Genomic DNA, 14,333 nt, shown 5'->3' with positions numbered 1-14,333 from the left:
AAATGCCTCAGAAGACTCTAGAAGGCTGAAAGCTTGCGGAAGGGGATCTCCTAGCATCACTGTGCGCAGGTAGCGTGGTGCGTTTAAATCAGTAGGAGGCTGGAGAGCTGGGTTCTGTTCAGTTCTTAGCTCGGCCACTCCCCAGCATGCACCTGGAGCAGCATCCATCTCCCTTCTCTTCTCTCAGCCCTGGTTTTCCTATTTGCAAAAGGAGAGGTTTTAACTAGATAAGCCCTACGATTCTCTTCAACTTTACAATTTATGTATGTAAAATTCATGCACTACCACCAGGGGGAGCTAAATCCATGATTACCTGGGCTTTGCATCCAAGTATCTAGAACTATGGAACCTTTCGTTTTGCAACCTGGCAACTAAGCAAAAGAACATCAGGGGTTGGGAGTCATAGATGAGGGTATTTTGTATACCTACTTACAATATCAGACAAAACTGTAAATATTTTCAGTATAAAATTTGATGGGTCATAAATGAAGTTATGCTAGTGGAAATTTTAGCTCTTCTGAGAATTATTTCCTTTTCTCCCAAATCTTACGGTTTTCTCCCATAATTTCTATTACAAGTACACTGATATCCTGAAATGTACTGTGCTGGTAATGGGATAGTATTCCACATTGGTGCTGTAGTTCCGGATCTTTTTTTTTTTTTTTTTTTTTTTTTTTTTTGAGACGGAGTTTCGCTCTTGTTACCCAGGCTGGAGTGCAATGGCGCGATCTCGGCTCACCGCAACCTCCGCCTCCTGGGTTCAGGCAATTCTCCTGCCTCAGCCTCCTGAGTAGCTGGGATTACAGGCACGCGCCACAGTTCCGGATCTTTTAAAGGCGGTTCACATAATCTGTTTTTCCATATTAAGACGTCTTTAAAGTTTTCCTTTGTTTCTATTTAGAATGTGTTGTAATCTGAGTAGAGGAACTAAATCTTGAAGAACTGTTGACGGAGAGATAAGATCATGAATGACCTGTCTAACACCAAAATGTTTTGGGGTCTGTAGATTTTCAGTGTTGCTGCTTAGCAATAACCATTACGTGAATATAATAGCTGTTGCTTTGATGGTTATGCCGAAAGGGTCTTAAGCAGTTATGCCTTATTGTACTATTCATTTCTATTTGTAATTCATTATTTTCTCTTACTGGAGTACTTTCAGAAGAGCATGAACTATGGAAGTAAGGAGTGGTGACGGCTTTCTTTTCTTTTTTTTTTTTTTTTTTTTTTTGAGACTGACTCTAGCCCTGCCATCCAGGCTAGAGTGCAATGGCGTGATCTCTGCTCATTGCAACCTCCACCTCCTGGGTTCAAGTGATTCTCCTGCCTCTGCCTCCCGAGTAGCTGGGATTACAGGTGGCTACCACCACACCCGGCTAATTTTTGTATTTTTAGTAGAGACAGGATTTCACCACATTGGCCAGGCTGGTTTCGAACTCCTGACCTCAAATGATCCATCTGCCCCAGCCTCCCACAGTGCTGGGATTAGAGGCATGAGCCACCATGCCCAGCCGGTGACTGCTTTCTGTTCAGAAGTGAATGTAATGGTGTAAGGAGGTCGAGATCACACTTAGACATTCCTTCCTCCCCAGGAGGAAGTCAAGATGCAGGAGAGCACAGCATAACGGGGCTGGCCAGGGCTGGTGCTGTTTGGGATAGAAGGTAGTATGGGTAGTGGGAAGCTGGGTATGGGCCAGAGAGGCCGCCCTGGTGGTCCTTTATGGGGCACAGCAATCATGCCCATGTTTGTATGAACCCAAGATTTAGCTCCCACTTACAAGTAAGAACATGCGCTATTTGGTTTCCCATTTCTGTGTTAGTTTGCTTAGGATAACAGCCTTCAGTGGCATCCACTTTGCTGCAAGGATATGGCTTCATTCTTTTTTTCTGCCATGGCAAAAGTTAACAGAAGAATAGAACATCTTCTACATTTGAGACCAAGAAGTGCTCACACCTTGCAGGAAGTAGAGAAGGTCTGGATCACATCACTGCACGTAGTATCTTGATGAGTTGAAATGCTGGCTAAAGACAAGGAGAAATGGAATGATGGTAGAGGGAGAAAGTGCAACCCATGCCTTGTGACCTGATGCAGAAGCCAGGACTGTAGAAGCTACCCAGATTTTCTTCCTTACTCAGTTGTGTATACATTTATGTGTGGGTACTATTTTCTCTCCCTTTCTCCTACTGTTTTATGTAGGATAAAGTGGTGCCGATGAACTCTGTAATTCTATTGCATAGGATAGAAAGATGAATTGGACCAGGCACGGTAGCTCACAGGTTCACGCCTATAATCACAGCACTTTGGGAGGCCGTGGTGGGTGGATCACATGAGGTCAGGAGTTGAAGACCAACCTGGCCAACATGGTGAAACCCTGTCTCTATCAAAAATACAAAAATTAGCTGGGTGTGGTGGCATGCATCTGTAGTCCCAGCTACTTGGGAGGTTGAGGCAGGAGAATCACCTGAACCCAGAAGGCAGAGGTTGCAGTGAGCTGAGATCGCAACACTGCACTCCAGCCTGGGCAACAGAGTGAGATTCTGTCTAAAAAAAAAAAAAAATAGATAAATAGAGATTAACTGGAATTAACCAGAGGCAATAAATATCACCCAGATGTTTAAGTGACTGATGGGACTTGGCAGCAGTGGGTAGGGGTGAAGGTGGAGAATAAACATGTTTTCACTTGCATGAAGAGTGTTGTTTGGTGTGTAGGAGCATGTTGTCTCTACTGCCGTCATTTGGAAGTTTCAGCGTGTGCAGAAGGGTATGTCCTTTAGATATATGTGCACTTAGATATTTATGCCTGGCTCTTTTTCTCAAAGAGGAGGTTTCTCAAGGCAGGACCTGTGTCTGGCACAGATAGTGTTTCTTCCAGTGTCCCACAGGCAGCAGGAGTTTGATAATGAGTTTGAGTGAGTAAATGGCTTTTACTTTTTTTTTTTTGAGACAGAGTCTCGCTCTGTCACCAGGCTGGAGTACAGTGGTGCAATCTTGGCTCACTACAACCTCCACCTCCCAGGTTCAAGTGATTCTCCTGCCTCAGCCTCCCAAGTAGCTAGGACTGCAGGTGCCACCATGCCCGGCTAATTTTTTTTTGTATTTTTGATAGAGACAGGGTTTCCCCATGTTGGCCAGGCTGCTCCTGAACTCTTGACTTCATGATCTGCCCACCTCGGCTTCCCAAAGTGTTGAGATTACAGGCGTGAGCCACCATGCCCAGCCAAAATGGCTTTTACTTAACACACGTGTGCTGTAACCCACCTCTGGCTTTTCCCCCCCACAGCTGTGCATGTCTGATAAACTGTGGGAACAGATAGTCCAGTCAACTTGTGACACCATCACTCCCGACATGAGGGCCCTGGCAGCGGACGTGGGCTGGAGGAAGATGTTCTTCACCAACAAACTCCAGCTCCAGCGGCAGCTCCGCAGGAGGATACAAAAGCACGGAAGCCTGAGAGACAAGCAACCTTAGACTCACGATTTCCCACCGGCAGGGAGCTGAGGCGTGGCTCTGTTTCTCTTCGGTGTCCAAATCTCTTCTGTCTCCTTTTCTTAAGAACTAAGGTTTTGCTGGTGCATGGAGCAATTTAAAAGCGTAGAGGATTTGCACACAAATGCAGCAGAACCTGGCTGCCCAGTGCCTTGCTGGAGCCACTGTCCCTGTCCTTCTGGGGTCAGATCATGGCCTGAGGACAAGGGCTGCAAGACACCGAGCCCCAGAGGCCACCATCTTCCTTATCCCAACTCCCACGAGAAAAGAGGCTTCTGTTGTGTGTCAATAAATAATAAATGATTATTAGCAGGTTTTTATTAGACATCTGTTTTATGTAGGCATTTGAAAGGGTAATGGGGCTTTTGAATTTTTTCCTGGCATTGTGTCATCTGAGTCCAGCCATGGAGCAGGTGGCTGAGTGTCCCCAACGGGAACCATGAGGGGCAGGTACCACGCGAGGCACTTGGGGTGAGAGCAGCTGCCTTCCCAACCTGGTTCTGCTAAGTCCATATTCAGGGCCCTGTCCTTGTGGGCCCGGGATGCCAGGCTGCGTCCCCCCACATAGACAGCTACTGACCTGGCGCTGAGTCTTAGCTGGAGGAGTGCAGGCATCCTGCTTACGGATCTTGCTCAAAGTACAACTTCCCAGGACTGCTTCACATTGTTAAATAAACCTATCATCATTGCTTTTTCTTCTTCTTCTTTTTTTTTTTTTTTCCCCGTATTTTCTTTTTAGTAGAGATGGGGTTTTGCCATGTAGGCCAGGCTGGTCTTGAACTCCTTACCTCAAGTGATCTGCCTGCCCCAGCTTCGCAAAGTGCTGGGATTACAGGCGTGAACCACTACATCTGGCCAAAACCTATAAACATTTCTTGGAGAAATGCTGTTTCCCCAAAGGAATGTGAATAGCTACCACTTTTCACAAGGATATTTAAGAAAACAGGCTGTGAGTTAGGTAAGTGAAAATATAAGTATGGCTTGTATGCTGTTAAGATGGCAGAGGGATAAAAAGAATACAATTCTAGGGGAGAAAGGTCACTTCACTGAGAAGGGTTACATAATAAAAATGTTTTTCTTGGCCAGGTGCAGTGGCTCATACCTGTAATCCCAGCACTTTGGGAGGCCAAGGTGGGCAGATCATGAGGACAAGAGTTCGAAACCAGCCTGACCAGCATGGTGAAACCCCATCTCTACTAAAAATGCAAAAATTAGGCGGGCGTGGTGGCAGGCACCTGTAGTCCCAGCTACTGAGGAGGCTGAGGCAGGAGAATCACTTGAACCCAGGACGGGGAGGTTGCAGTGAGCCGAAACCTTGCCATTGCACTCCAGCTTGGGCAATAGAGTGAGACTCCATCTCAAAAAAAAAAAAAAAAAAAAAAGTTTCTCTCTGCACTTTCTTGATAATTAAGTACCCCCAGAAAATGAACTCATAGCAGTAAATAATCCAATGACTCCTTTTAGGTTACAGAGCAAAGTAGCTTTCTACTTCCATATCACCTTACAATACATAGCCTTGTAATTTCTTCTTCCCTGCAACCTCCGCCTTCCTACCTAGGAAAACTCACGTACCCTGTGCCAGAGAAACTGCCCCGGATGCACCACGGCCCCCTGAAGAATACAGAAGTTGTGGACTCTGGCTTTTCACCCCACCCAAGTCTTTCCGGAAGGCTCAACAGCGTGGTTTAGTGCCTTTTTTTTTTTTTTTTGAGACGGAGTCTTGAGTCTGTCGCTCGGCTGGAGTGCAGTGGCGCAATCTCTGCTCACTGCAGCCTCCACCTCCCGGGTTCAAGCGATTCTCCTGAGTAGCTGGGACTATAGGCGCGCGCCACCACGCCCAGCTAATTTTTGTATTTTTAGTAGAGACAGGGTTTCACCATGTTGACCAGGATGGTATCTCTGTCTCTTGACCTCGTGATCCACCCACCTCGGCCTCCCAAAATGCTGGGATTACGGGCGTGCGCCACCGCACCGGGTCAGAACACGGTTACAAGTTTTCTGTGATTGCGAAATCAAGGGCAATCTGCCTTCTGGCAGATGAGGAGCCTGACGTGATTATGTCTGGATTTAGTCCAAGAACAGAGCAAAGCTTTAATTGTCAAGAGATCCAGGCCACATTCTCCACTCAAGAGAGTCTGCTAGGGCAGGTACAGGTGATCAGCGGGCAGCTCAGAGCTGGAAGGCACGTGCATGGGTCTGGCAGCCTTGGCTCTTCCTGAGCTTTCAGACTTCACTCACAGCCTAATTTTCAGTGATAGAACATAGGTTTATATCGTGAGGATGCAGGTTATGTATGTCAGCATAACTTCGTATATAACTGTAACTTACTTGTAACATCAGCACAAAATGATTAAAGCTTCACGTGTAGCGTTTTATCAACAGACTGAAAGCTTATGGACATGCAGAATAGTGGATTCCACATGAATCAATAAGAGCACAAATATAGCAATTTGAAAACACTGTATATATTTACACACAGGTACAATATATACTTATATATAGTATATAATAATATTACATATAAAAATGTTATAAAAATAGATGCTAAAGTAAATAATTAGAAGTAAGAGTTAACATTTGACCTTTTTTTTTTTTTTTTTGAGACAGAGTCTCACTCTGGCACCAGGTGCCAGGCTGGAGTGCAGTGGTGCAATTTCGGCTCACTGCAACCTCCGCCTCCCGGGTTCAAGCAATTCTTCTGCCTCAACCTCCCAAGTAGCTGGGACTATAGGCGCGCACCACCACGCCCAGCTAATTTTTGTATTTTAGTGGAGACAGGCTTTCACTATGTTGGCCAGGATGGTCTCAATCTTGTGACCTCGTGATCTGTCTGCCTCAGCCTCCCAAAGTGCTGGGATTACAGGTGTGAGCCACCACACCTGGCAATATGTTGACTATTGTTAAATAATAGTTAAAATAATACAGATTACTAAATTATTTCAGTACTTACTTGCTTTAATAATCTGAGTGCCTCGTTACTTGATTATAATTGTTTTTGCCGAAATAGAAACAATATTATCAAGTGAACATCCTGTATGTCCCCAGCATCCTTCGTGGTTGAAACATTTTGTCCCTCCCTCCCCCATCTCATTTTCCATGTGAGGCCCCACATGACAATCCCATAACATGGTAATAGGCAGCGATAGTCTTGACTTCCTGCTTCTATTAACAGCTTTCATGTGGATGGATAAATCTGCTTTATGTCCTAACATTTCAGAGTGAAATGCCACAGCACTTTTTTTTTTTTTTTTGAGACTGAGTATCACTCCTGTTGCGCGGGCTGGAGTGTGATGGCATGATCTTGGTTCACTGCAACCTCCTCCTCCCTGGTTCAAGCAAGTCTCTTGCCTCAGTTTCCCGAGTAGCTGAGATTACAGGCTTGTGCCACCATGTCCGGCTAATTTTTGTAGTTTTAGTATAGAAAGGAGGCCGGGTGCGGTGGCTCAAGCCTGTAATCCCAGCACTTTGGGAGGCCGAGGCGGGTGGATCACGAGGTTGAGAGATCGAGACCATCCTGGTCAACATGGTGAAACCCCGTCTCTACTAAAGGTGCAAAAAATTAGCTGGGCATGGTGGCGCGTGCCTGTAATCCCAGCTACTCAGGAGGCTGAGGCAGGAGAATTGCCTGAACCCAGGAGGCGGAGGTTGCGGTGAGCCGAGATCGCGCCATTGCACTCCAGCCTGGGCAACAAGAGCGAAACTCCGTCTCAAAAAAAAAAAAAAAAAAAAAAAGAAAGGGTTTCACCATGTTGGCCAGGCTAGTCTCAAACTCCTGACCTCAGGTGATCTGCCTGCCGGCCTCACAAAGTACTGGGATTACAGGCATGAGCCACGGTGCCCAGCCTTACGGCATTTTATAATCTTGCCCTTTCTCATCTTTTCAATCAAATGTGTTTCTACTCTGTTGTCATTTACCATTGTAATTACAAAATACTGAAAATTTCTGGTGGTTTATATATTTAGTGTTATGAGAACCGTTTATTAACAATAGAAAATAAATATGTATTTTAAATTTATAACAAAATAATAAATATATTTTACTTAATGTCAAGTTTTACTACTGCTTTTTTTCCCCAAACACATTGGCATAGTATATGTGTTAAACCTCAGCAATATGGAATCCAAAATGTAGGCCCCACAACTAAGGCTGAGATGATCCCTTGGGGAGGGAATGTGAGCAGGGGTGAGGACCAGGTCCCTCTTGTCATTGTGTTGTGAGCTGCTTGTGTACATAATGGTCATCAGTCTCATTTATTACCCCAAACTGGCTTCTAAGGTGCTGAAGAATAATATAAAACAACCTTGCTAAAAACGTCAAACATGGACATCACAGTTTTTTTGCTCTGAGTTTCAGTATAATGACCTGCATCTTCAGTTTGTATTAATATACTATGAGAGACTATCCCAGCTTTTCAATTCTGAATAGTTGGTTTCAACTTGAAGTGGATGTCTTTGATGTCGTGTTAAAAACATTTGAGACGAATGACAATGGAAACACAATATCAAAACCTGTGAGATGCAGAAAAGCAATCCAAGAGGGAAGTTTAGAGCAAAAAATGCCTATATTGCAAAAGAAGAAAGACCCCAGGCCAGGTGCAGTGGCTCATTCCTCTGATCACTGCATTTTGGGAAGCTGAAGCGAGAGGATCCCTTGAGCCCATGAGTTTAAGACCAGCCTGGGCAACATAGGGAGACCCTGTTTCTACAAAAAATAAAAAGATTAGCCCAGCATGGTGGCACATGCCTGTGGTCCCAGCTACTTGGGAGGCTGAGGTGGGAGGACTGCTTGAGCCGGGAAGGACCAAGCTCTAGTGAGCTGTGATCACACCCCTGCACTCCAGGCTGGGCAACAGAGTAAGACTCTGTCTCAAAAAAATAAAAAAAGAAAAAATAGGAAAAGAAAAAGAACTATCCCAAATAAATAGCCTAATATTACATCTTAAGGAGCTAGTAGAAGAACAAACTAAATCAAAAGTTAGCAGAAAGAAGGAAATGAAGATTTGAGCAGAAAAAAATCAAATAGAGAACAGAAAAATCATAGGAAGAACTCAATAAAGCCAAGATTTAGTTCTTTGAAAAAATAAACAAAATCAGCAAACCCCTAGCTAAACTAAGGAAAAAAGATAGAAGACTCAAATAAAATCAGAGATGAAAGTGGAGCCATTCCAACAGATGCCTCAGAAATAAGGATCATAAGGAATTATTATGAATAATTATATGTCAACAAATTGTGTAACCTAGAGGAAATGGATATATTCCTAGAAAAGTATAACCTACCAAGATTGAATTGACAAGAAATAGAAAGCTTGAATAGAATAACAAGTAAAGAGATTGAAGAAGTAATTAAAAACCTTCCACTGAAGAAAATCTCAGGACCAGATGGCTTTCATGGTTGATTTCTACAAACATACAAAGAAGAATTGTTATCAATACTTCTTAAACTCTTCCAAAAAATAGAGCTAGAGGGAATACTTCCAAACATATTTTATGAGGCCAGCATCATCTTGATACCAAAGCAAGACAAAAACACAAGAAAAGAAAACTTGAGGCCAGCATCTCTGATGAAGATGGATGCAAAAATCCTCCATAAAATGTTAGAAAACTGAATTCAACAACACAAAACGATTATACATCAAGACAAAGTGGGATTTATCTATGGCATGAAAAGCAGGTTTGACATACATAAATCAATCAATGTGATACCTTAACAGAATGAAAGAGAAAATACATAATTATCTTAATTGACAAAGAAAAAGTATTTGACAGAGTTCAGCATCCTTTCCTGATGAAAACAATTTATGTATAGAAGGAAAGTTCCTCAAGATAATAAATGCAGTTTATAAAGACATCACAGCTAACATCATAACCAACAGGGAAAAACTGAAAACTTTTCCACTAAGATCCAGTGCAAGGCAGGGATGCCCACGTTCACCCCTTCTATTCAACATAGTATGGGAAGTGCTAGCAAGAGCAATCAGACAATAAAAAGAAGTAAAAGGCACCCAAGTTGGAAAAAAATAAAATCATCTCTATTTGCAGATGACATGATTCTATAGGTGGCAGAAAATCCCGAAGATTTGACAAACAAACAAACAAACAAAAAAGCCTATAACTAATAAATGAAGTGAGTAAAGTTGCAGGATACAAAATCAACATACAAAAAAATCAGTAGCATGTCTATACACAAATAGCGGCCTAGCTGAAAAACAAATCAAGAAACCAGTCACATTTATGACAGCATCACAAACTTAAAATATCTGGCCGGATGCGGTGGCTCACACCTGTAATCACAACACTTTGGGAGGCCAAGGCAGGTGGATCGCCTGAGGTTAGAAGTTTGAGACCAGCGTGGCCAACAGGGTGAAACCGTGTCTCTTAAAAACACAAAAACATTAGCCGGTGTGGTGGCATATATGCCTGTAATCCCAGCTACTCGGGAGGCTGTGAGGCAGGAGAATTGCTTGAACCCAGAAGGCAGAGGTTGCAGTGAGCCGAGATTGCACCACTGCACTCCAGCCTGGGTGACAGAGTGAGACTCTCTCAAAACAAAACAAAACAAAACAAAACAAAACAAAAACTCAAAATATCTGAGAATAAATTATTCAAGGACATGAAGGTTTGATACACTGAAAACTAAAACAATTATAAAAGAAACTAAAAGAGATACAAATAAATACATATATTCATGGATGGGAAAATTTAATATTGTTCTAATGTCTGTATTACCCAAAGCAATTTAATACAATCCCTATCAATATTCCCAAGGACATTCTTCACAGAAATAGGAAAAAAAAAAAAAAAAAAGCCTGGGCAGTACAGCAAGACCCTGTCTCTTAAAAAAAAATTACAAATTAGCTGGGTATGGTGGTACATGCCTACAGATCCATCTACCAGGGAAGTTGAGGCAGGAGGATTGCTTGAACCTATGAGTTCAGAGTTGCAGTGAGCTGTGATCATGCCACTACACTCTAGCCTGGGCAACAGAGCAAAGTCTCGTCTCTAAAGAAAATAATAAAGAAAAAAAATCCTGAAGTTCATATAGAACCACAAATACCTAGAATAGCCAAAGCAATACTGAGAAAAAAATGCTGGAGGCCTCACAGTTCCTGATTTAAAATTATATTACAAAGCTTCCCCTTCCCTTCCCCTCCCTTCCGTTCCCCTTCCCTTCCCTTCCTTTCCCTATCCCTTCCCTTCCCTCCCCCTTTCCCTTCCCTTCCCCTTCTCTTCCCCTTCCCTTTCCCTTCCCTTCCCCTCCCTTCCCTTCCCTTCCCCTCCCTTCCCTTCCCCTTCCCTTTCCCTTTCCTTCCCCTCCCTTCCCTTCCCTTCCCCTTTCCCTTCCCTTTCCCTTCCCTTTCCCTTTCCTTCCCCTTCCCTTCCCCTTCCCTATCCCTTCCCTTCCCCTTTCCCTTCCCTTCCTCTTCCCTTTCTCTTCCCTTCCCTTTTCTTCTTTTCCCTTCCTCCCTTTTTCTCCCTTTCTCCCTTCTCCCTTCCTGCCTTTTCCTCTCTTTCTCTCTTTCTTTCTTTTTCACAGACTCTCACTCTGTAGCCCAGGCTGGAGTGAAATGGCATGAACTCATTTCACTGCAACCTCCGCCTCCCAGGTTCAAGCAGTTCTCCTGCGTCAGCATCCTGAATAGCTGGGATTGCAGGCATGCACCACTACACCTGGCCTAATTTTTGTATTTTTAGTAGATACGGGGTTTCACCAAGTTGGCCAGGCTGGTCTTGAACTCCTGAACTTATGATCTGCCTACCTAAGCCTCCCAAAGTGCTGGGATTACATGAGCCACCACGCCCAGCCAGGAAAGTGATTTTCAATTGGGAAATCTGTTCTGCCCATTCAAAAAGCCTTACAGCCACTGATCCATGGCCACAGACTGTGTTGGAATAACCTCAGAAATAATAATAATAATAGCAACTTCTGTCTATTGTCTACTACCTGCCAAGAAATAAACAGGTAGTGAACAATTGAATTCTTAACAGCAATCCTTAAAGGTAAGTGATATTTCTGTCATTTCTCTCAGGGGTCTACAAACTACGGCATGGACCTCATCTGACCGGCCTCCTGATTTTATAAATAAAGCTTTATTGGAACAGCATGGATGTGTTATCTATGGTCGCTTCCATACTGCAGTGGCAGTGTTAGTTAGTTGTGACACAGACTGCATTCCCTGCAAAATCTAATTAATCAAGGAGGACAAGCTAATTATTTCAAAGTTTCTAAAAACTGAGACTCAAATCTCTACCTGTGAAGTCTGTGTTCTTAACCACAAATGCTACAGCACCTCTCCTTTCAAAGCCAACAGCATATCTCCCAATAGAACTCGAAAAGGTGACGGGATTTGTGCAGGTCACATTTGAAATTATTAAGCGGAGGTCCTTGAACATAATAGGAGACCATTCAAGAGATTGGTTGCCCAGAGAACATGCCAAGCTTTTGATGAACTAAATTACTGCCTTTTTTTTTTTTTTTTTTTTTTTTTTTTTTTTTTTTTAAGATGGAGTTTCGCTGTTGTTGCCCCAGCTGGAGCGCAATGGCATGATCTTGGCTCACCACAAGCAATTCTCCTGCCTCAGCCTTCCAAGTAGCTGGGATTACAGGCATGTGCCACCACACCTGGCTAATTTTGTATTTTTAGTAGAGACGGGGTTTCTCCATGCTGTGGTCTTGAACTCCCAACCTCAAGTGATCCCTGCTTTGGCCTCCAGAAGTGCTGGGATTACAGGCATGAGCCATCATGCCCAGCCAATTATCGCCTATTTTTAAATAAAGTTTTGTTTAGTTTTGTTTTTGAGACAGGGTCTCACTCTGTCACCCAGGCTGAAGTGCTATGGCACAAACACAGCTCACTGCAGCCTCGACCTCAAGCGATCCTCTCACCTCAGCCTCCCGAGAAGCTGGGACCACAGGCATGCATCACCACACCCAAATAATTCTGCATTTTTTGCAGAGATGAGGTCTTGCCATGTTACCCAGACTGGTCTCAAACTCCTGGGCTCAAGTCATCCTCGCACCTCGGCCTCCCAAAGTGTTGGGATTACAGGCATGAGCTACCATACCTTGCCTCAAGTGTCTTAAGGAATTTAAATAATGACTAAGGAGTAAATTCTTTGAGACACTCATACCCTCTTACGGAAAACTACCAGATGAGTAAACAGGGTGAGTGAGTATAGCTCACTGGTTCTTTCCCAAACTCAGTCGTCTCTTCTGCCCTTTCCTCTACTTGACCCCTTGGAAATCTGCCCCTGCCAAGAAACTCGTATCTCCTTCTATTTCACCTGACAATGCAAGAGGAGGTGGGATTGCCTCTCCCCTCGCTCTCCAGTACCAACTGGAGACCCTCAACCCAACCCCCTCCTCACAGTCCAACTGTAGCACCTTTCCCGCGTTGCAGTCATCTCTGCTCTCCGCCATGACTCAATCTCCTTTTCCTAGATGACAACTGCTTCCCCTTTTCGGTCTTTGCAATTCAACATCCGCATTCCCTCCCCTCCGAACCTGTTGACGCTGGAGACTTCCCATCCACACGTACCACGCTCCAACCTGGCCCACTGGGAATGCGGCTCCTTCCATACCATTCACATCGGAGCTTTCAGGTGTGGAGCCATTCCTTCTTGAGGGAAGCCTCCTCACCTTCTTGAGAAGCTGCCTCATTTCCCAAGCTCACTTTCCAAGCTTCCGTGAATATGTAGATGTGACCGGTTTGCTCTCCGCCCTAACCTGGGTCTCCTACGGCCAGTTCATCCAGGAGCCCCTCCCTGACTGTACTTGATTGCCTGCCCTCTCTGAAGTCCAGGATTAGTGAAACCCTCAATGCCTGAAACGCTGTTGCCCTGTAACCTGCAGCAAGTCCACCTGATGGGCGATTTATGTCCTCTTCCCTGTGGTCAGCCTGCAGAGCATCCGGGGCGTATCAGATGTGCTGCCTCGGACCCCGACTGACCCAGCCTGGCTTCCTCTGGCTTCCACCCACTGCCTTAACCGGCCTTGTATCATCTATTTCCTGGGCTTCTCCCAGTAGGATCTTTAAGCCTTACCTCCCACTTGGCAGAGATTAAGCTTTTCAGTGTGAACGTCACAGCTTCTCTTCTCCTGCTTGAAACCTCCCTGTCCTGGGCCCACCTTGTCTTTCTTCTACCTTCAGAGGGAGGAGTTGACTGACTTACAGTGCCCACCTCTCTCCATTGTTAGAGATTCTGGTCTTTCTCATCTCCTTATTCTCCTATATCTACCATCTCTCCTCTTCACAGACTCTCCTTTCTTTCCTTTTTTGAATACTTATGTAAATAGAGACAGGGTCTTGCTATGTTGTCCAGGCTGGTCTTGAACTCCTGGCCTCAAGCAATCCTCTTGCCTTGGTCTCCTGAGGCACTAGGATTACAGGAATGAGCCACCACACCTGGCCCCCTTTTCTTTTCTTAAGAATATAGGAATCGGCCAGGCTATAATCCCAGCACTTTGGGAGGCAGAGGCAGGTGGATCCATTAAGCCCAGAAGTTTCAGATAAGCCTGAAAAATACACTGAAAAGTGAGACCTTGTCTCTACAAAAAAAGAATATAGGTCTCACCTTCATTCTTTTATTTTATTTTTTATTTTTTAATTATTTTATTTTATTTTATTTTATTTTTTGAGACAGAGTTTCGCTCTTGTTACCCAGGCTGGAGTGCAATGGCGCGATCTCGGCTCACCGCAACCTCCGCCTCCTGGGTTCAAGCAATTCTCCTGCCTCAGCCTCCTGAGTAGCTGGGATTACAGGCACACGCCACCATGCCCAGCTAATTTTTTTGTATTTTTAGTAGAGACGGGGTTTCACCATGTTGACCAGGATGGTCTTGCCCTCGTG

General features: G+C 44.4%; 1 protein-coding gene across 1 annotated transcript in view; it reads left to right on the top strand.

Annotated features, from left to right (window-relative positions):
• FBXO36 (F-box protein 36) overlaps positions 1–4,915 on the top strand; it is an 87,333-nt gene extending 82,418 nt beyond the window's left edge. The window contains exon 4 of the mRNA XM_003925448.4: positions 3,279–4,915. Coding sequence (XP_003925497.3) covers positions 3,279–3,467 — 189 coding nt within the window. The 3' untranslated portion in view covers positions 3,468–4,915. The remainder of the gene's footprint in view (positions 1–3,278) is intronic.
• Positions 4,916–14,333: the final 9,418 nt, after the last annotated feature.

This window comes from Saimiri boliviensis, chromosome 5 (assembly GCF_048565385.1).
Source record: "Saimiri boliviensis isolate mSaiBol1 chromosome 5, mSaiBol1.pri, whole genome shotgun sequence".
Lineage (NCBI taxonomy): Eukaryota > Metazoa > Chordata > Mammalia > Primates > Cebidae > Saimiri > Saimiri boliviensis.
Note: the sequence above shows the minus strand (reverse complement) of the source record. Positions and strands in the feature narration are given on the sequence as shown.